Here is a 21970-nt window from a genome sequence, read left to right on the forward strand (position 1 = left end):
CAGTGTTATTCTCCATGTGTTCACTCCCAACTGAACTGTGTGCAAACGAACCAAAAACATGACAGATTCACTGACACACCACAGACCTGTCGTAATCTCTTTTTAATAAATTAGATCTCTGTTTATAAAACCTACAGATCTTTCACAGTGTGGTACAGTACACATGATTATAGGCTGTTTTACGATGGCTAAGGCGTCTAGGTTGAACTATTTCTACGGAGGGTCAGAGTCATAGGTTGCACAGTCCATGTTGTATTTCTGAGGGAAGCTGTAGGGTCTATATTGCAGTATTTCTATGGAGGGGGGCCGTGGCTGTACAGTGCAGTTAGATTTCTATGAGGGATTGGGGGGTCAAGTCTCTGTTGAATTTCAGTGGAGGGGCGGGGCTATACGACCTATGTAATAATATTCCTATGGAGGGGGGCGGGGCCGTAGGAGAAGCTGAGGACCGGAGGGCTACTACCTGAGTGGCGTTGTTTGATGAGGTCAGACAGGAAGTACATCACTTTCAGGTCGTCCTCCCCACTGCTGCCCCGCCCCAACAGGAAGTCCCTGCGGCGCTTGGCCAGCGTGGCGTAGTCGTCGCCGGGGTTGATGGGAAGGTGGAGCGTGTGGCTGAAGGTATAGAGGAAGGCCTTGGCGGCCAACGCTGTCAGACAGCTCTCCAGGTGCAGCAGGTAGGTGCTGCCTCGGCTAATCAGAGTACGGGGATTGGCCAGCCGGCCAATGAGAGTGTTTCTGTAGGGCGGACAGCATAGCGTCCTCTGGTCCAGGTCCAACAGCGCCACATAGCGACCGTAACGCCCCCGAGGGTGGAGAATACCGGGAGTTGGAGTAGAGGACGATCTGGTATGGTAGAGAGAGAGAGGATTGGAGGGGAACGTTAGTTATTTGGGGTTTGAATTCCAGAACGGTGTCTCAATCGCCTGAAGTGGTTTCCTCTGATCTGAAAACACGGGAAAGGTGGAAATACTTTCAAATACTGGAGCTGCATTTGATTTAATTTGCCCTATATAATGGAACCAACAGAGCAGCCCCAAAAGTGCAAACTCCAAGCTAAATCAACCTTATACACCTTATACAATTCATAGAGTTCAGATTTTTGGCATTCTGAAATGAACTGTTTCAAATGCCATACTTGCATATTCTATGACATATGTATGGATATGGATCGAAATCTTGAAATCACAAATTTTTCCTTCTCTGAGAATTAAACCTGTGGAGTGGGTGGGCTGTTCGATCGACATACTAATAGATGGATGTTTTTTTGATAGAAGGATTGACAGTCTGATTGACAGGTGTTGCGTCTCACCTGTGGATGCCGATGAGCCTCCAGGTGAGAAGGTCTGTCAGCTGGAGGGGCCTGGCCAAACAGGGCTGCACCGCATCTCCATAGCGACCGGGGGCCGGCAGGTAGAGTGAGAGGGCCGCGACCACCTTCCTCACATAGTTCTCCTCTCCACCAATGACCACCAGCGGCCGGCCGCTTAGTAGGCAGAACACGGCGTGCTGGGAAAAGGAGTTTTGCCTGAGGAACCGGAGTGCTCCGAGCCCCGCCCTCCTCCGCCTGCGAGGCCGGGGATTGCCATGGTGACGAGGTGTGAAGGAGGGGGGTTCGGAAGAGGAGGGGGAGGCGGTGATGTAGCTGGCGCAGTCTGACGCCTCGTCCACATTCAGCCTGCAGGGGGCGTCAGAGAGAGACCAGCGGCCCAGCTCACTGAGAGGGAGGGGCTCCAGGATCACTGGGGGGGTGAAGGTCAAGCGGAGGTCAGGCACTCTCCGCAGGGGGGGAACACGCTGACCTGTCACTCCGCCATTGGCAAGGTGACCCTCCTCTGCTGCACATTCCTGGACTGTTAAGTTAACACGTAAAAATCAGGTTACACATTTATATGATTGTAATCAGGTTATTACAGTCAATGTTATTATCACTATCAATCAGGAGAGCATGATGGCACATGTACTACCTAGAGTTTCCTGATGTTGAGGGGGTGTGTCTGAGTCTGGGGGTGTGTCTGAGCCTGGAGTCTCCTCTTCCTGGACTTCATTACCCAGAGTTTTGCACTGCTGAAGGGGTGTGTCTTCTGACTCCTCCTTCTCATGGACTTCATTACCCAGGGTACTGTGCTGCTGAGGGGGTGTGTCTTCTGACTCCTCCTCCTCCTGGACTTCATTACCCAGAGTTCTGCGCTGCTGAGGGGGAGTGTCTTCTGACTCCTCCTCCTCCTGGACTTCATTACCCAGAGTTCTGTGCTGCTGAGGGGGTGTGTCTTCTGACTCCTCCTCTGTAATGGCAGTGAGGTCATCGGGGAAGATGGAGTCGGTGGTGCTGAGGACCTCGATGCTGTCCTCGCTGTTCGCCCGACGCGCAAGCGTACGCATACGCCTGAATCCCAGGTCGACAGGGAAACGCCTCACATCAACCATCTCTCCGGACATTTCTATTGGGGGAGAGTGTTGACTGTTAGCTAGGGGAACTGTTGACCACCTGGCCAGACACACATGCAATAACAACAATGACAGTCACGACAACGGTCGGTGTCCTACCTCTGACGTCTCCTGCTTCCGCGACTCCCTGAGTCCTGTACGACCGCTCGGTGCCCAACACCTCGATGCTGTCACCGCTGCTCACACTCTCAATCATCTCCGTGGCCACCTCTCCCTCTCCCTCCACCTCAGGTTCAGGGGCCCACGCTCCTCCTCTGCTTCCCATCTCAAGTTTGATTTGCACCTCCTCGACACAAGAAAAGAAGGAGTCCATGCTCCCGGGCGGCCCCTGGGCATCACACACAGCCACAGGAAGTAGCATCCCGCTACATCCTGCTCCCTTCAGCCCCGCCCCCCCCTCCTCCCCCTCTTCCTCCTCCTCCTCCTCCTCCTCCTGGTCCCACAGCTCGAACAGGAAGTTGGTGTGTGGGTGTTTCCTGGAGAGGGTGTGTGTGATGCGGACGGTGTGCAGGACGCTCTGGTCTCCTCTGAGGTAACGCTCTGTGGCACCCAGCTGTTCCAGCATCAGGTCCAGGAAGTAGCGGTCGCTCAGTTCCTGCAGGGGCTTCAGGTGACGGTCAAAGTGCTTGGCAGAGCGACCGGCCACCAGCTGGGGGGTGTAGGAGGGGGAGGGAGGGTCTAGGGTGAGGAGTCTGGGGTCAGGAGTTAGGGAGCTAAGCAGGTCAGAAGAGTCGTCGACAGGATCGTAGGGCAGGAAGTCAGGGTCTTTCAACTTCCTGTTCGGATAGGACGTGACCTGGCGGAGGAGGTCCCTGTGCTCCAGGACGGATCGCTCCACACTGGCCAGCTCATTGGCTATCTTCTGTAGCTCCGCCTCCCCCTCCTCTGCGCTCTCATTGGCTGCCCTCAGTAGTCCCTCCTGCTTTTGCAGGTGAGAGCGTGTGAACCTGTCAACAAAGACAGAGTAATTTTAAGAAGATCTCTTTTAACTTCTCCAATCAAAGTTTAAACATGGCACACAGGTGTTAGTGTTTGTAGCAGTCTGTCCATCTAGTGTCTGCAGTATGTACTGTACCTAATACTAGTGTAGTCCCAATGGGATCAACTACAGACTATTGCAGATGCAATAACAAGTGGAGAACCAAAAGGTTACATGTCAGCTTAAGAGAAGGGGATAAGAGGGAAAGGGTAAATGATGACAGTTTCATGTTTTGTTTTGGGTGTTTTATACTCCGCTGCAAAAAGAAGGGGTGAATTTTGCACCTGGTGTGTCTGACTGTGTTTGAGTGTGTGAATGTGTGTACAGTGTGTGTGTGTGTGTGCGTGTATGTGCGTGTATGTATGTGGTGAATAATATCTTACTCCAGGTCTCGGAGCTTCCTGTGCAGCTCCTGTGCGAAGGCCCGTCTGTTCCCGGTCTTCAGGCTCTCTGAGGCGCGGCCGAAGCGGAGCGACAGCTCCTGGAACTGCTCCATGATCTTCCGCTGCTCCGACGACACGTACGCCATGCAGAACGGCCGCACGAAGCCGCGCGCCTCCAGATCGTACAGCGTCAGGTGGTGGACGTAGGCGAACGCCCCCTCCTTGGAGTTGCCCATGACCACCTGAGAGTCCTCGTTGAAGCTGAGGCGGGGGCCGCTGTACTGGGAGGAGGGGCCGGGGGACGAGGCCTGGTAGTCCACAGACATGATCCGCAGGGAGAACTGGTTCAGGTCGAAGGAGCCATAGACTCTGGGGTCGGCTGGGACAGTTAAAACGGGCAGGGGACCCACCTGCTCAGGAGAAGATCATCCGCATCATCATCATCATCATCATCACCATCATCTCTCAGCACAGCAGTTGAAAGAACAAATACAGGCCAAACAGCACCCACTCACTCACTCACTCACACTCTCTCTCTCTCTCTCACACACACACACACACACACACACACAAAGACCCACCTGCTCTGAGAACTCTGCCACCAGTATGAAGTCTCTGTTAAACTTGGCTCTGGAGGTGTTACTCCAGGGGTTGGTGGAGGGAAAGAGGGGGAGGAAGAGGTCCTCTGGCACTGCATATGGGTCAGAGTAGCCATCCCCAAACCCATCCTCACTGGTGAAGGCCAACACGTCTGGAGAGCCGATCATGATGTCCTACGGCAGTGTCTCTCAGCGTCGATTCTAAGGTCCCGCTAACTGCTCAGTGTTAAAAAGCATCCAATGGATCTGGTACATGTACATACTGACCATTGACATATAAATGACAGGAGTGATCTAGTTTGAAAATGACAACCTGCACAAACAGCTGGTCCCACTTGGACTGTGGCTAGGGCTGGGGGCTGAGAATCTGCTACAGATCCGTCCTCAGGTCTCCGTCTACCGGGTCACAGTAAGTCCTGCTCCCCCTCCCTCCCCGTTAAATCCACGGGCGGTGCGCCAGCCCAGTGTTGATCCGCTACCTCCGTGAGTCAGCTTTAGTCCAGGAGGGTTAGTTCGTTGGAAGGATATGAAACCGTTGCCTGTCGCGCAGTCGACACGGAGGAAACCCCAAGAGAAACGGGATAGTTTGCCACCACTTTCACTTCCCTGCGGCGAAAGAAAGATCTCAGATCGGTGTGAAATATCCAAAAGATGTCTCACCGAAACAACAGCGGCGGAGCTCGCCTGAGCAGCCTGTCAATAAGCACGGATGTAAGCGGCTCCAAAACATGTCAACAGACCGCGTACGGTCGAGCGCTCTTCCCAAGGAGAAGCAAAAAAACATCACCGGGAAGTCACGCCGAGTCACACGGTAAACCTTTGGTCGGGTATCTGGGCGCAGTTCCTCATTTCCCTTGGGTTCCTCTTTAGAGTCATAAACTTTATTGCGGACTGACGGTGGGGAAACTAGAGGGAGAAATGTGGCACGTCTTCGCCGCCCGGAGAGATTCCAGCCATATTTAGCCATGCGACAGCCGCTGGTCCGCCAGGAACCGTTCACGCGCATACTCACGCACCCGTCCGGTCTCCCCCGCCTGGAGGAGTCGTGAAAAAGCAGAGCTCGACCACAGAGGCGCTCGGTGGAGTTTACGGGCGGTCAAGTGTGGTCCAAGGTGTCAGATGGGACCTGTAGTTTATGACGGACATAAACTACAACTCAAGTTAAAATCACATCAATAGATAAGGCTGCTGTACTGTCAATGCAACCATGATTTACAGAGTGGAATATTTCCATTCTAGGCTATCATAACTGAAACGGTACACTGGAGTAGTTTAAATGTACTATATCCCTATCAAACATAGGCCACTTTTCAGGAACAAATTAAGAGTGACAGGAGAATAAGGCTATTGACATTCAGAAGCAGGTAACCTTTCTTTATTTGTCACTCTTCAATTTAAAACAATTGCACATACACACACACACACACACACACACACACACACACACACACACACACACACACACACACAATAGCTGGTGATACCACTCATTCATTCAGAAAAGGCTTTTCAAATCAAACACCAATGATGTCATTGATCAGTAAAGGTGACAGGTATGAGAGGACACCCTTGTGATGTCATACGCAGGATCTGACTGGGAGGAAAGATGAGGCATTGTGTTATTAGTCTTTAGTAAAACAGGCTCAGAACAAGAAGAACAACTTCAATTGATCAAATTCAGACCACTGAGAAGTGAAGAAAGTGACGAAGAAAGTAAAAAAATATTAAATAAAAAAAGACAAGCTATCCTTAGTGCCCTCTATGCAATTTCCCTGTGGGTGTAAGTGCGTGGTATTACTGCCTTCATAAAAAATCTGGTTGGCCTGAATTTCAAAACAATGAGTTCTTTGTTTTCAAACTGGCCAGGAGCAATGCGGGGTCATGGGTCACATTCTAATTAACTGACTTAATTAACGGACAGTTACGTCTTCTGTGTGCTCAGAAGACTTAGCAGAGGCCACATACATTAGGAGGAAGTTGCTCCAAGACACTGATCTAAGATGACATTTTTCCTTAACTTACGCATCGGATACAGTTAGGAGATGTCGAACCTGATCCTAGACCTGTGCCCAAGAGCAACCCTTGGCATAGTATGAACAAAACAAAAAAAACAATGTTTGGCGATTGTGTTTAAACAAAGATTTGGAATATTTGAACCCTGTACTATAACTGGATATAACAATGTACTACAAAAATATAGTATGTATGATGAAATGTATAAGCATACCCATGTGTCTTGAGTTGTGCTGCATAGTTGTTTTCTGTATTAATATGGGTAAAAGTCAGTCAGACAGTTACATACGTAAGAATCAGCAACAGTGTATTTCAAAGGCTGGGTTTTTAGGGGGAGGGGGGGGGTCAGATTCAGAGCCCACCTCACTGAAACACTCATTCAAAAGAGGCTGTGTTCCAAACAGTCTTAGATATCCCTCTTCACTTGGCACCTCATCTCCTTTGTTTTAAGTGCGGTCCAGAGTCCAGACAGTCCATTCCATCCTTATTAGTAGAACCAGAATCTCATAGGAGGCAGCCTATGCGAGTCTCTGTGCTAATAGACTGTCTGGTAGGAGAATTCTTTCTCCAATGACACACTCTGCGCATAGAAACGCCGTCTCCATACCTACCTACATCTTGAATATCTCTCGTACCATCTCTTACATCTTACATGAGCAGTATATTGCATATCTCTTACGTGAGCAGAATCTCCTAGACATCTCTAATGTGAGCAGAATCCCATATACAGCTTGTATTCGTCTCTTGTAAAAGAGAGATATCTCGTACGCATCTCTAGGCCTGTGTTGTTATATGAGCAGTATCTCGGGCTCTGACACGGCACAGTACAACATGAAGCCCATCTGGTCGATCTGTTCCTCCGTGACGCCGCAGAGCAGGTTGACGCTGGGCTTGAAGTAGCTCGGTAACACCCCTTGCTCCAGGTAGCCAATCAGCTCCAGGATACACTGCTGGAACCGCCCCTCCAGGGCCCCCTCTGACCAATCGGCTTCCCTGTCGCTGAGGTGTAGGACGAGGTTGGCCAACGGGGCGGCGGTAAGAGGGCGGAGGGCGGGGTTGTGTCGACAGATGGCTTTGAGGGTCTTGAGGGTGCGCCGGCGGAGGCCGCTGTCGCCGGCGTCCAGCTTGGCCAGGCGCTGGGTCTCCCAGGGGTAGAGGGACAGGTGCCAGGCGTTGTCCCAGGGGGCGGTGAGCTCGATCTGGGCCGTCAGCACCACGTCTTCCTCCCTCAGCACCGGGATCATGGAGATGAAGAGAGGCTCTCCTCTCGTTCCCTCATCGCCCGGTCTGGAGAACACAGGGAAGGGTAACATCACTTCATCATCATCAACTACATAAGATAGAGAGACAGAGAACCACACAGTCACACAATCATCAGTCATAGTCCTGACCCCCCTAGTACAGATAGTCCAGCGTGCTGCTGTTTTCTCTCTCTCTCTCACACACACACACCGTATTTCCAGTCGTAGCTCAGGGCCTCCTAGTACAGGTCTGACCAGACATTCCAGCGTGCTGCTGAGTGAAGGCCAGTTCATCGTCTCCATCACAGCCTTACTGAGCATCTCCACCAGCGCCCGCGGCGACAGGTAGCCCCCGACCAGGAACCTACACCACACACACACACGAAGGGTGAAAACATCTAACGAGACAAAAATAATACAATGATAAAACAAAGCAACAACACAGACCTAAGTGGTTCCTTTTTTTGGTGTGTGTGTGTACCTGTCCCAATAGCTCCGTCCTCGTGGGAAGTACTCAAGGTTTACCCTTCGGACCATCCAGTGCAGGGGGTGTGTGAGGAGAGTGTCCTCCCCAGGGATCAGACGCCACAGACTGGACTCCAGCTGGAGAGGGACTAGCAGACACGCATGGTCGGCACTCACCACCTACACACACACACACACACACACACACACACACACACACAACCATAATCAACACAACTCACCATATTCTTCATAACCATCATAATAATATCTAGCCATCGCACCAGATATCCAAACATTTCACCACTCCCACTTGTTACTACTGTGTGTGTGTGTGTGTGTGTCTTAACCTGCAGGTCGTCCAGCAGGGAGCCTCCCAGGTTCATCTCTCCCAGGGGCATGTCCAGGAGTCTGCTGTGGAGGAAGCCTTGGATCTCGGTGCAGATGTCCAGAGCCAGAGACTGGGCCCGACACACCTCCTCTGAGGCCAACGCCGCACGCGTGCTGTAGTACTGCTGCAGACGCTCCTACACACACACGCACACACACACACGCACACACGGTAAACACATGACTTACTCTTTCTGTCCCCTGGGTATTTATCGTTAAACATTCAAACTAAGTTTAAGATAGTAATATGCCAGATCTGGGAGATAAGGGGTCCTACAGTAGAGGCCGTACCTGCAGAGTGAGGACACACAGCTGTAGTCTCTTGGGTTTGGACTCAGGTTTTGGCTTCTCCTCCAGATTAGATTTGTGCTGGCACAGGTCAGCTACACACACACACACACACACACACATTACTACACAACACTACATAACTAAACACTAACACAACCCATGACAGCACTTCACATCTTAACCGTGAATTTATCCTTCATCAGGGCAATGACAATATATATATGTGTGCTATACCTTTCTGTGCCTTGGTTGCCACGGCGACATGCTTCATGACCACTCCCTCCAAGCCCTTCTTCAGCATTGTAGGGGAGGCGGAGACTAAGCTAAGCTCCTCCCAGCTCTCTGCCATCTTCTGTTCAACCTTCTCATCCTCTGCCGCACGGCCTGCACGCTCTATCAGCTGCACATAAACACATGATACAAATACATTAGACACACACACATATACACACATATACACACACACACACACACACTTACCCGTTTCACGGCCAGTGTAGCAATGCCCAGCACCGCGGCCCCACCCACCCCGAGCACCAATCGGGCGTTTGACAGCAGGAAGTCAATCACTGCGGCGATGCCATCCTCGCCCCGCCTCCTGCTCCCCCGGAAGTCCATCACTTCCTGTCTGTTGTTAGTCTGGAGGAGGAAACGAGAAGATGGAGCAAGTCAATATCATTGGCGAAGAGCTACCTCTACGTTTATACAGAGCTCGGAGCTACCCATGGCCATCCTAATATTCCTAAAACTCTACGACTGCCACATTTACATGGCATAAACACACACACACGCCATACTCATACAATGGTCAGCCCCCAAACCCCTGCCCGATCACTCCGCTCTTCCACCTCGATTGGCCGCCTCTACGTGGATGCAGCAGCCGCACCACTCGGTCACGGCTTTTCACTGTCCTGGCGCCCCGCTGGTGGAATGAGCTTCCCACTGCTGTCAGTGAGTGAGTTACTACCAATCTTCTGCCGTAGATTGAAGACTAATCTTAACGGTCCCTCCTAAAGACCTCTTCACCCCCACTACCCCGCTGTACAAATTTCTCTCCTGTTAATAAAAATAATAATAACAAAAAAATGTCCTTCTTCTAGCATTGTGACTGTCTATGGCCCCTGGTCTGAGCATTGATTACTTTATCTTATGATGACTGATGGATAGATGATTCACTTACTTAAACAAACGTATTTGTTGTAAGTCGCTTTGGATAAAGGTGTCTGCTAAATGTCATAAATGTAAATAAACAAATGTAAATGTCATGCTGACAGCATGACAGGTGTTAAGCTGAAAATGTGACACGGGCCTGGTTCCATTTCATCCATTAGCCCCTTCCCCTAGCTCCTAACACATCATGGTGTTCGCAGATCTAAACCGATGGACCGAAAGGAATGGACAGGAAGGGTGAAAGCACCACCAACACCCTCATCAGTCCATCAGAGCTCATAAGGGCAGTGGCTAGAATGGGACACGGCCCGTGTTTGACCGTGTCCGAATTAGAGCGCCCACCTGACGGACAGAAATAGCCGCAGCAGATCGCCCTCTGCGCGGTGTCAATTCAAAGGATGTCCCCTAGCCTTGGCTGCGACGCCACTGTATGTTCCTGACATCTACAGGCCTGCCAGCCGGGCTATTTATGGACGCGACGAGTCATATATTCCTTCTCCAATATATAAAAAAAAAACTCTGCCATGTTGACTGGGTCCGCTCCCCTCTCTGATGTGCAGGACGTGCGATAAAGCACGTTTACAAGTGTTTAAGCAGAGAGCTGGACGCTCGGTGTGTGTTCGCAACCACAAAAACCATTGTAATTGATGAAATACATCGCCAACACAGACAACACGAGTAACATCCGAATGATAAGACGTCTACCTTCCCTGTGCACCGTATGCAGAATAAGTAAAGCCAAATATATTGCTTGAATAGGCAGCTGGCTTGCTAACTCACACAGCAATTGCTGACGGTGGTGGGATGGGCAGCCTTGGCTTTGTTTTGGTTTTGTAACAACTAGCACTGCTGGCTAGGAAGCTAAACTAGCTAACATAGTATATTAGAGGTTGCTTTACCATACACATACCTACTAGCTTGTGGTTTACTGACTATGGCATTCAGTCAAAGTGCTGTCAGCTGCCACAGCGACAACAAACGGATACGACGCAAACAAAGTTTGAAGCCTAGGGGATCCGTGAGAGGCTAGTTTAGCCAGATAGCATTAGCAAGCTAACAGCTGTTGTTCCGTCTGCTGGCTTACGGCTCAAACAAGAAACGCCACTTACCAAACTACCACTGGGAATAGGATGTTGCTCTCTGGCTCCAAGCCATGTAGCAACAAAGGAAAAAAACGCCTGATGTTTAAGCTGGAGATGCAGTTAGTCGACCATCTCCTTTCCCTTGTCGCTATCTTGTTATGCCAGTCCGGTCCAGGCCAGTCCAAAACTCAGTGTGCGTGATTGACACTCCGGCGCTCCAATAAAAAGACAGGTCTGGACTGACGTAGACGTTGTCGGCTCACACAAAAAGGGTAACTACACAAAACGCACGTTTATGTTGAGCAGCTTGCTCAAGTTTCTTACTAAGCTTAACTCTGTATGCATCTAATCATCCATAATTATGTACATGGTTATAATTTTAAATCTGTGTTGCTCGTTTTCACGAGGGTTGGATGTGGACGGAGTCCTCCGTGAGTGATAGATAGTTGATTGCACAGATGAGCAGGGGGGGGGGGTCAAAGCTCAAAGATGAGCTCTGACGTTAAGGGATTACAAAACAACATCGAGATAGATAATTTGGGCTGCGTCATGCTTTCCCTTTTTTCCCCCAAAACAGCATTTGAGGAGACTGGACATGGCGTTTGAAGCAGCAACTCTGTAATAATGGCAAGTGCATCTGACCTGTCCCCTGCGCCGTACAGCTCCTGACCTCTTGGCAGAGGAATGTCGGTGTACAAACATGCAGCACGGCCGTAAGGCTTCTGCTTTGAGAGCAGTGCTATCAGTAGGGAGATCATGTCATGTTGCCCAGCTTTGGTCAGGTCATGTAGGGAGGCAGTGTGTGGAAAACTGGTCATGAGGTCGAAAGGTTAATTCTCAGGTAAGCAGTATCGAGGGAAGAGACATTTACAAATCCAGACGAGCAATATGAGGCAGACTGGTAATGAGACAGGTAAAATCCCAGGTAAGCAGTACTGACCGAGGCTGTCAAGGTGCCCTAACTCACCTGTCCCTGTCCTCTACCTGTTGAAACACTGTTACCAAGCTTAATCTCTGAGGTTTCACTGTGGAGGACAGTTAGCTGTGCTCCAATACAGCAGTCGCAGCAGTGTGTGTGTGTGTGTATGTGTGCGCACTTTGGGCAGTAATCCAATAACGAAGGACGAGTCATTAGGAAGAGTTTCTTTTTAAACAGAAATCACTCAAGCTTGTGGAACAGTCCAAATTAAAACAGAATCATCAGTCAATATGAGCGCTGGGTAACACAGGCTCCATCCAAACACTCCCAGGTAACGCAGACTTTAAACAAGCTTATTGTACATCTCAAGTTACATTTTCATTTTCTTCTGTACACGTCCGTCCTTCCTTGCTCATATTCTTTTTTAAACCTGTACATCTTAGTTACAAGGATACATACATACATACATGTCATTTAAATGAACACAAACCGAGAGCTCCTATTGAAAAGAATGAATATAGCATAGGATTCTGTAATATGCAACACATGTTGGTTCCCAGTCAGGGAGAGCAGTCAAAATGCTGGACAATTACAGTAACCATGGTGACCAGGGGGATGGCCAGCTGATGGAACCGAGGGCCCTGTCACGTATTGATGACGTCACGGGGCTCGAGCCTTCCCCCTGTGACCACCAGCCCAGCAAATCAAAACAACTGAACCAAACTAAAAACATCAAATGAAAAAGATGACTGATTGTAACGGTAGAAACACATGCAGGGGGGGCTGAAACTAGGGAACAGTCTGTCTGTCTGTCGTCTGTATGGGGGAGGTGTACCAATGTTATCGACTGGGTTCAGATCCCCGCTCGTCAGGGGGGGGGGGGGGGCGGGGAGGCAACAAGACTATGTTAGCCTACACTTTAGCTGAGCAGGGTTTTTTTTTTTATCTCAAGGAGCTAATGCTTGTCCTCTAGTCTCAGACAACGATACCGGTCACACAAACACCAAACCACCTGGGTTCCGAGAGCACCGGGGGGGTTGCCGTTAGACACAGATCTAAGATCAGCGCACCCTCCCCAAGTCGTGACCGTTACCATTAGGCTTGAAAACTGCTAAACTGACCGTAGATTAGTGTTTAAGAGCAATTTCATAACCCTACTCTGGTGTGAGGCTACAGCATGTTGCTGTCCTACTGAGGAAGGGGAAGACACAGCCCCGGGGGGGGGGGGGGGGGGGGGAATAGGACTGAGACAAAGGGCAAGGCAGGGGTGATCAGTAAAGTTAGGAAAATGTCCCAGAGACACTCTCACCACCTCCGACACACATTCACTCCTTGGGAACTGAGGGTAGCACCTCCCCCTGTCCTCAGTCAAAGACTCTGATTGGTTGGTCGGTTGGCTGGCAGCCACCTGGAGTGTTCCATCCCAACATGCAGGCTTCAGGACGACCAAAACGTCAGTCCCGCTGGGAGTGGGTGGGGGGGGGGTCCTTAATGTCGTCTCATCTTCACCTTACGTCCGGGGCCCTCGCTGTGTTTGTCATACTCCTGGCCCCGCCTCCAGTAGTTCTCTGAGCTGTTGCTACGGCGATGACGGCGAGAGGAGGATCGCCGGTTCTCCTCCTTATCCATCTCCAGGACCCGTGGTCTGCAGAGAGCGAGGACACACACCCAAAGAGAATGAACTGACTGATTTCTAAGGAGTTGTGTGTGTGTGTGTGTGGGTGCAAAGGTGAGAGTGCTGACAAGCTCTTCCTTTGCAATACAAATGTTTGAGTGGTGTGTTTATACCTGTGAGCAGCGTCTGGGTCTGCTCTGCGATGAGAACGTTTGGCCTTCAGGGGGGCTTTCCTGTCTGGAGGGGGGGAGGGGGCGGAGCTTAGAAGGTTAGAGTCCACACGGGGAGCATCCGGCCTCGTCCTGTAAACAAACAAAAACACATCAGTACTCCGCATACACTTATTTACAGACTGCAGATACAGTAGATGCAGTATTTTGTAAACTCCTGGCTACACAATGAATTTGCCTGCTGAGATACTGTGATTGATAGACTGATGGATGACGTGATAACTTACTTCCTGAGGATGATGACGGCCCTTCTCTCTTTGATGTCCTGGGGGCGGATACAGTGGGTGATGTCATCGGCAGCGTAACCACTGAGAGAGGGAGGGAGCACACACACACACACACACACACACACACACACACTACTGAGTGACCTTTCACCCCGACCTTTCTGTGACCCCTCCTGTGTCTACTTCACAGATCTCATCAGGGAATTGGTGATTGGTAGGACTGGGGTGTACTTTAAGACAGGCTGCTTTGGTCTATTTGACTAAGGGAGTGATTGTTTACACTAACAGTGAAGTGAAATACAGGTACACATACGTCACTGACACTTAAATAAACAGATACAACCAACCTGAGCACCGTGACGCTTCCTCTCCTCACCGGTAAAACGAGCACCGGTTCTGACACGCGGATGGGCTTGAACTGGAACCGGCAGCCGAAGCACAGAGCACTGTCGCTGAAGAAGGACACCGACACGATGGGCCGGGCGAAGATGTGCAGAGGGTCCACGTGTGACACGATGCAGCCTCCGGGTTGGTAGTCGTTAATCACGGCGCTGTTGACGAAGCCCTCCGGTACCACCCCGCTGGCCACCAGCTTCTTGATCACCAGCTCGTGGACCCAGTCCGGTACCTCGTCCACCGCGCCCTTCCGGTACAGACGCTCCTGTCCCGGTCCCCGTTTTTCCAGCTGGGCGCCGTACGTGTAGCCTTCCCCGAAGAAGTACTTGTTCCGCAGGGGCGCACGGTCCACGGTGTGATGCCGGTACAGCCCCGAATCTCCATTGGCGACCACCTCGTCTATCTTCTCCTCGATGCGGGCGCACTCCTCCGGTGTGAAGATGCTGGTCTGTGCGATGCCACTCTTGACGAGCCGGGCCTCCTGCTCACGGGGCTCCCCGGAGTCGCTGTGCTCGAACTCGTCCTCCTCGGACTCCCGGTGCTTGCGCTTTCGTCCATTCCCGTTACTCCCGTCGGTCACTTTGTGTCTGTAGTCGTCCTTGTCACCAACTTTGTTTTTGAGCTCGTCTCGGTGCGGCGTCATGGACTTCAGCTTCTCTCGCAAGTCTGAGAAACCGCTGGCTGCCATTTTTCCCGATAAAACAACTAAACGAATGGGTCAGAACTGTATGTTACTCCCATATTTCAGATCGTGAGCGCAGAGAGGCGAGGGTGACGTGACCGTGCCCACGGTAGCCAACTGTGTGCAGACCGAGCTGGCAGGCTGTCAAGTTCGTAGTGTTGTGATGTGGCTGTCAAGTTAGCTAGCTTAGCAACCAAACGCACTCGCAAAAACAGAGGAGGGAGCGAATATTGCCGAACGGGCGGACAGACACCCCAAGTATATTCGTCTGTCGGCAGTTGCACCCAGTTCAATACATCAATCGAGCACAATTGCAGTTGATCGTGCACTCTTCCTAACAATCCTTAACTAGCTAGTTAGCTTCATCTTGCGACAGGCTCGGTAGCCTAGCTAGCCAGCGAGCTACGGTTACCTAGCGAAACGGTATCGAATCCATTGGCACGAAACGCAAAAACATTTCGTTTTAACGGCAAAGTTGCGATTCTAGCAATTCGATACGAATGGTCTTACGGTCGCTGCCTTCCAACGTCCACACAGGAGACATGCGGTTAGCGACAGTCGTTTTGCCAATTACATACAAATATGGAGTGAGAGAATAAACTCGTGTAACCTAGCACGGGCACCGCTCACGACCCTCTGACCGGGGCCTGGGAGTTTCTAGCCAATGGGAGACCGAGGAACGTTAGCTCTCTGCTCTGATTGGAAGGGCCGGGTGACCCTCACGTTTCTAGAATGTTCATTGGCTTTGACTTCCGAGGGGCTGAGGATACGTTCCAATATCTTTTTTAGAATGCATCCTTTCCAAAGGTCCTTACCCCTATGAGCTATTTGAAGTTCTCCTTGAAGTTCTCCTACCTTAATCACGTCATTGTAAATCCACAAATGACAACACATTTGGACCCAATTCCTTGTTTTATTGTGATAAAAATGTTATTTAAAAAAAACAACCAGATATATGAAACAACAAAACAATTGTTACAACAACCTCATCATTGAAGATTTACAAATAGTTTACAATGCAAATATAAGGAAAGCAGTGAGATTCTAGATATACGTTATATGTTAATAGTATGAAAAGCAAGAGTGGAGTATAATAGGCTGTGTCCTAATGTGCGTGTGTGAGAGACAGAGTGAGTGAGAGAGAAAGGAAGAGAGAGAGTCACACAGCATAGTCAATGTTATAACATCTGTTAAGAGTCGTTCATTGTAATGCGCTCTCTGGACTCAGTTAGCAGGAACACTCTGTCAGGAACACTCACATTTCTAAACATCTGTCTGCACTATGTATCAAAGGACAAATATAAATGTCTCAGAATATAAACATCCTTTACAAAAATATTGCTCTGGATTGATATTGCTCTAACCTTCTACAGAACACATTTATACACTGACAGTTTAAACAGACGTTACAAGAATAGTGCAAATATGATCAGTATACTGTACAACTTTAGCCATACCTGTACATTTACAGTGGGTTAGTCTGGAAGTATCTCGTTGAGACAAGGTTTTCCGAACTAGGAACTGGAGAAATCCTTTTTAAAAAGTAGCTACAAAGGGGTGGAAACCCGTTTGAAATGAGTGACGTCTCGCAACACGTTAAACCAATCAAATACCTTGCTTGGGCAGAGCTCCAAAAAAAACTGAATTTCAGTTTTTTCTTCAGGTCATCTTTCATTTTCATTCAATGTCGCAAACTAGCACAGGCAACAACTCTCTGTATAACAGTCCTACCAGTGGGAAAAGACACGTAACAACACACATAACAACAAACAACCGTTCTACAGGCATGAGAGGGGGGAGGGTTCTTGGAATGTAACATCCAATGAAATTGCGAGTACATTCTCCCATCGCTCCGGCCGGTTCAGTCCAAGCCGGATCTGCTAATCTAAAATTCCGAGACCTCCAAAAGAGGAGTGAGAACAACGCGATTTGGAGATATGGCGACGCGAGACTAGCCTGGGAGAGATAGATGTGCTCCCAGTTAAAGGTGCCCTGAGACACAGATCTACCTCGTCATCTCCCTCTAGTGGTCACTGAGGTAAACACTGCTGAGCCCGTCACTGAAGACACAGTGAGACACACACACTCCTGAGCTATGCTGGGGCAGAGAACACACACACATATAACACCTGAAGTCAAGAGGAGGTAGTTGATTTTTTGTGTGTGTGTGTGTGTTATAGCATGGTGATTTCGCTGGGTGGCAGTGTGAGTCTCTTCTCCCGGACTGACATCATGTTCTCCACCTGCATGGCAATGATCCGACACAGCTCTAGACCCTGAACACACACACACACACACATCATGAAAATACAGAGTATAACACCTGAAGTCAAGAGGAGTTAGTTGATTTTGTGTGTGTGTGTGTGTGCATGCATTTGTGTCTGTGTGAGTGGGAGTGTGTGTGTGTGTGTGAGTGTTTGTGTGCATGCATTTGTGTCTATGTGAGTGTGAGTCTGAGGGTGTGTGTGTGTGTGTGAGAGAGAGATTGTGTGTGCGTACCTGCTCCAGCTGTAGCTGAGTGACCTTGTGTGAGGTCAGGTCTCCTAGTGTGAGGTCTACGTAGGGGTAGCTGGTCCCAGCAGTGGGCCTCTGGGTGCGGGTAGACTGCACCTCCACTAGAGGGACCACCACCAGCAGCTCCTGCACCACCAGGACCAAGCAGAAATGGACAGCTTTACTGACTAGCTCAGTCAGGAGGAAAATACAGTACCTCAGTCAAAAGTGAGAGAGAGAGAGTGTTTGAGTGAGCGGGGACGTACGTGTGTGTCCTTATGCAGGAAGTGCAGTCCGTGTTGATTGACAGCCAGGATGCAGGGGGCGTAGACGGAACCGCTGCTGCTGCTCTGGATGTAGAAGAAGGAGGAGCCGAACATGGGGAAGGCACTGACCAGCCCTGTGGACACACACACACACGCATGCATACACACACACACACAGGCGCACAATGCGATTACACACAGGCATGCATACACACACAGGCACACAAAGACATTACACACATGCACACGTGCACACGTAAAACATCTGAGGATGTGTGTATGCGTTGATGCGATGTTTAACAGTACTCACATTCTGTGCAAACAAAACGCCATTCTAATCTAGAACAAGAGACCAGCTACAGTGTGTGTGGTGTGTGTGTGTGTGTGTGTGTGTGTGTGTGTGTGTGTGTGTGTGTGTGTGTGTGTTCTCCTACCCAGGAACTGAGCTCTAGCTTGGTGGGGGCTCAGGGTCAGCACCTGCTGCATGTGCTGCGTCACCAAGGCAACCCACTGCTGGGGGGGCTGCTTCCCAAAGAGAGGCGGGGGGATGTACTCTGACAACTCATGACTGGAGAGAGAGAGAGAGGGAGGGAGAGAGAGAGAGAGAGAGAGAGAGGGAGAGATAGACAGAGAGAGACAGAGAGAGAGAGAGAGAGAGACAGAGAGAGACAGAGAGTTAAAGAAGTTCTAGAGGTTTTGAAACCCTATTATTGAGAGGCATATTTCCGATTCTTAGATCATTTCTGCTCGGTGTCACAGGTGTGTGCGTGTGTGTGCGTGTGTGTGTGTGTGTGTGTGTGTGTGTGTGTGTGTTCTTACATGCTGGGGATGAAGATGATGTCCTTGGCTCTGTGTTGTAGAGCTGAGAGTTTAGAGATCTGGTGGAACTGTTGTTCGCTTACTTTCCCCCGCGGCAACACGTTCATCAGGCCCTTACGGTAGTCAGGCAGCACCTACACACACGCACGCACGCGCACACGCACACACACACACACACACGCACACACACACACAGAGCTAGTGGTTAAACCTGGTCTTAATGCATAGTGATAAACATCTTTGGTTCTACCTGGTTATAATGCATCGTAGGCCAGTTCGTGGTTCTACCTGGTTATAATGCATCGTAGGCCAGTTCGTGGTTCTACCTGGTTATAATGCATCATAAGCCAGTTCGTGGTTCTACCTGGTTATAATGCATCGTAAGCCAGTTCGTGGTTCTACCTGGTTATAATGCATCGTAAGCCAGTTCGTGGTTCTACCTGGTTATAATGCATCGTAAGCCAGTTCGTGGTTCTACCTGGTTATAATGCATGGTGACACAGAGTTCGTTGTCGAATTTGAGGGGCTGGGTCCAGATGACCCTCCTGAACCACAGACTGTAGTTAGTGTCCGAAGGCTCCGCCTCCGTGGCAATGTCCAGGATGTACTCCCGCTTGTTGAGCGGACGGACATTCTGACCTGCAGACACACACACGCGCACACATGCGCACACACACACACAGACACACACACATACACACACGCAAGCACACACACACACACACACACACACATACACACACATTCACACACACATATGATGATAAGGCTGGAGGTTAAACAAGTGTGTGTGTGTGGGTGTGTGTGTGTGTCTCCCACCTCTGTTGGTCACCAGGAAGATGGTGTATTCGTCGATAGCCTCCAACCTGTGTAGAGCCATCTCATAACACAGCTCCTCGATCACCTCCAGGGCCACCTACACACAAGGGGAATACCTCAGTGGACCCAATAGAAAACACTGACCCACAGTACAACACAGTGGAAGACCTTCTGACCGTAGTCGACCCGCGATGAAACCATGACCATGACCGTAAGATAATATTATATGCTTTGATATAGGCGGTCGCAGAACTGGTTTTTGGTTGCACACACTTTCCGGTGACACACATACACGCACACACACACACACACTCACAGAACACGTCTTGATTTTGAGGTGGCGCTCGATGCCTCCGGGGAAGAGAAACAGCTGGCGCTTGGAGCTCCGTCCAGCCTGCGGACAACCAGTTACACACCCAGTGGTTAGAGAGGTAGGTAGTAGGAGTTAGGGAGTAGGAGGGAGGGGAGAAGGGGGTAGGTAGTAGGAGGGAGGGAGAAGGGGGTAGGTAGTAGGAGTTAGGGGAGTAGGAGGGAGGGGAGAAGGGGGTAGGTAGTAGGAGGGAGGGAGAAGGGGGTAGGTAGTAGGAGTTAGGGGAGTAGGAGGGAGGGGAGAAGGGGGTAGGTAGTAGGAGGGAGGGAGAAGGGGGTAGGTAGTAGGAGTTAGGGAGTAGGAGGGAGGGAGAAGGGGGTAGGTAGTAGGAGTTAGGGGAGTAGGAGGGAGGGGAGAAGGGGGTAGGTAGTAGGAGTTAGGGAGTAGGAGGGAGGGAGAAGGGGGTAGGTAGTAGGAGTTAGGGAGTAGGAGGGAGGGAGAAGGGGGTAGGTAGTAGGAGTTAGGGAGTAGGAGGGAGGGGAGAAGGGGGTAGGTAGTAGGAGTTAGGTAGTAGGAGGGAGGGAGAAGGGGGTAGGTAGTAGGAGTTAGGGAGTAGGAGGGAGGGAGAAGGGGGTAGGTAGTAGGAGTTAGGGAGTAGGAGGGAGGGAGAAGGGGGTAGGTAGTAGGAGTTAGGGAGTAGGAGGGAGGGAGAAGGGGGTAGGACTCAGCACTGACCACCATAGCCTTCAGCTCCATGCTGCTGGGAGGAACGATGCGCCCGCCATATTGGAACGTCTTCCTCAGGTTCTGCTCGCACGCTTTGGCTATCCCTACCAATCAGAACAAGGCATTAGACGGAATCTCATCCAATCAGAATATCGCGTCATTCTACAGCTCAGACAATAAAAACAAAGCATCAATGTACCACACATGATTACCAGTGTATGTGTGTGTGTGTGTGTGTGTGTGTGTGTGTGGTCCTACCCTGGAACATAACCCCAGGGCTCCTGTAGGCGTCCTGTAGGAACTTTAACAAGAAGGGCTTTAGGACCTCAGAGCAGCGGTGGAACGCAGTCAGGATGTACAGCAACCTCCATCCCCGCTGGCAACTGTCACTACAGAACACACACACACACATCTTATACACACACATCTTATACACAAAGTACACACACATCTTCTACACACACATCTTCTACACACACGTACACACACATCTTATACACACGCATACACACACTTCTTATACACACAGTATGGTTAGGGGTCATGGTTCAGTGTTACAAAGTGTTTTACAAATGTGCAGATAAAACAGATATGCAAATAAAAACAAAAATATAAGTAGAAAACAGAAAAACTCAGCACATTAAAAAGAATAAAGGAAGCATTAATTAAAGGCAAGACTATAAAAATAGTTTTAAGAAGAGATTTAAAAGAGAATACTGATCTTGCTAGCCTAATATCCTCAGGCAGGTCGTTCCAGAGTCTAGGGGCCCTAAAGGCAAAGGCACATTCAGTCTAGACTTCAGTCTAGACTCTGGAAAGGCCTGAAGAGCCCTGCCTGAGGGTCTTAGGCTGGGCTGAAGCTCGTAGGGGATTAAAAGGTCAGAAATATAGTTTGTGCCAGACCCAGCTGAGCCTTAAAAGTGATCAGTAAAATCCTAAAATCTATTCTAAAACTAACAGGTAACCAGTGTAGGGAGGCAAACACTGGGGTGATGTGGTCTCTTTTCCTAGTTCTGGTTAAAAGCCTAACTGCTGCATTTTGGACCATCTGTAGCCATGAGAGGGACTTTCTACTGAGGGAAGAATAGAGGGAGTTGCAATAATCTAAACGAGATGAGATGAATGCATGGATGACTTTTTCTAGATTGGCAAATGACAAGAAAGGCTGTATTTTGGAGATGTTTCTCGTCTGATGAAAACAGGTGTAAAAGGTGTAAAAGGTGTAAAAGGTGAGGTATCTTACGGTTTGGAGCTGGTGTTGGAGGTGATCTGTTTGAGGACCTGGCAGTAGGCTTCATCCTTCATCAGACCAAACTCTCCTATAAGCTGGGAGGAGAGAGAACACACACACATCACACACCTACACACACTCACACACTCACACACACACACACACACACACTGTGG

General features: G+C 49.9%; 4 protein-coding genes across 4 annotated transcripts in view; all 4 read right to left on the reverse strand.

The window, feature by feature from the left end:
• Positions 1 to 94: 94 nt before the first annotated feature.
• Positions 95 to 4763, reverse strand: smcr8b (Smith-Magenis syndrome chromosome region, candidate 8b). The gene is made up of 6 exons (XM_083694023.1): positions 4392 to 4763; positions 3811 to 4220; positions 2548 to 3395; positions 1968 to 2441; positions 1313 to 1853; positions 95 to 846 (listed from the first exon to the last, which is right to left on the reverse strand). Exons 1-6 carry the CDS (start codon positions 4575 to 4577, stop codon positions 396 to 398), a joined length of 2910 nt encoding a protein of 969 aa, XP_083550149.1. The 5' UTR covers positions 4578 to 4763; the 3' UTR covers positions 95 to 395.
• A 1033-nt stretch (positions 4764 to 5796) lies between these two features.
• Positions 5797 to 11226, reverse strand: mief2 (mitochondrial elongation factor 2). The gene is made up of 8 exons (XM_083694043.1): positions 11089 to 11226; positions 9290 to 9448; positions 9044 to 9209; positions 8810 to 8901; positions 8479 to 8655; positions 8145 to 8308; positions 7875 to 8027; positions 5797 to 7709 (listed from the first exon to the last, which is right to left on the reverse strand). The coding sequence occupies exons 2-8, from the start codon at positions 9425 to 9427 to the stop codon at positions 7211 to 7213; spliced, it is 1389 nt and encodes a 462-aa protein (XP_083550169.1). The 5' UTR covers positions 9428 to 9448; positions 11089 to 11226; the 3' UTR covers positions 5797 to 7210.
• Positions 11227 to 12198: 972 nt separating this feature from the next.
• alkbh5 (alkB homolog 5, RNA demethylase) lies at positions 12199 to 15721 on the reverse strand. Its single transcript, XM_083694053.1, has 4 exons — positions 14400 to 15721; positions 14053 to 14133; positions 13769 to 13897; positions 12199 to 13625 (listed from the first exon to the last, which is right to left on the reverse strand). The coding sequence occupies exons 1-4, from the start codon at positions 15134 to 15136 to the stop codon at positions 13469 to 13471; spliced, it is 1104 nt and encodes a 367-aa protein (XP_083550179.1). The 5' UTR covers positions 15137 to 15721; the 3' UTR covers positions 12199 to 13468.
• A 1583-nt stretch (positions 15722 to 17304) lies between these two features.
• myo15ab (myosin XVAb) overlaps positions 17305 to 21970 on the reverse strand; it is a gene marked incomplete at both ends in the record, with an annotated part of 40190 nt that continues 35524 nt past the window's right edge. The window contains 11 exons of the mRNA XM_083694320.1: positions 17305 to 17406; positions 17630 to 17770; positions 17890 to 18023; positions 18324 to 18457; positions 18709 to 18842; positions 19187 to 19347; positions 19528 to 19624; positions 19844 to 19921; positions 20573 to 20667; positions 20822 to 20952; positions 21807 to 21889. Coding sequence (XP_083550446.1) covers positions 17305 to 17406; positions 17630 to 17770; positions 17890 to 18023; positions 18324 to 18457; positions 18709 to 18842; positions 19187 to 19347; positions 19528 to 19624; positions 19844 to 19921; positions 20573 to 20667; positions 20822 to 20952; positions 21807 to 21889 — 1290 coding nt within the window. The remainder of the gene's footprint in view (positions 17407 to 17629; positions 17771 to 17889; positions 18024 to 18323; positions 18458 to 18708; positions 18843 to 19186; positions 19348 to 19527; positions 19625 to 19843; positions 19922 to 20572; positions 20668 to 20821; positions 20953 to 21806; positions 21890 to 21970) is intronic.

This window comes from Argentina silus (assembly GCF_951799395.1).
Source record: "Argentina silus genome assembly, chromosome: 22".
Taxonomy (NCBI): Eukaryota; Metazoa; Chordata; class Actinopteri; order Argentiniformes; family Argentinidae; genus Argentina; species Argentina silus.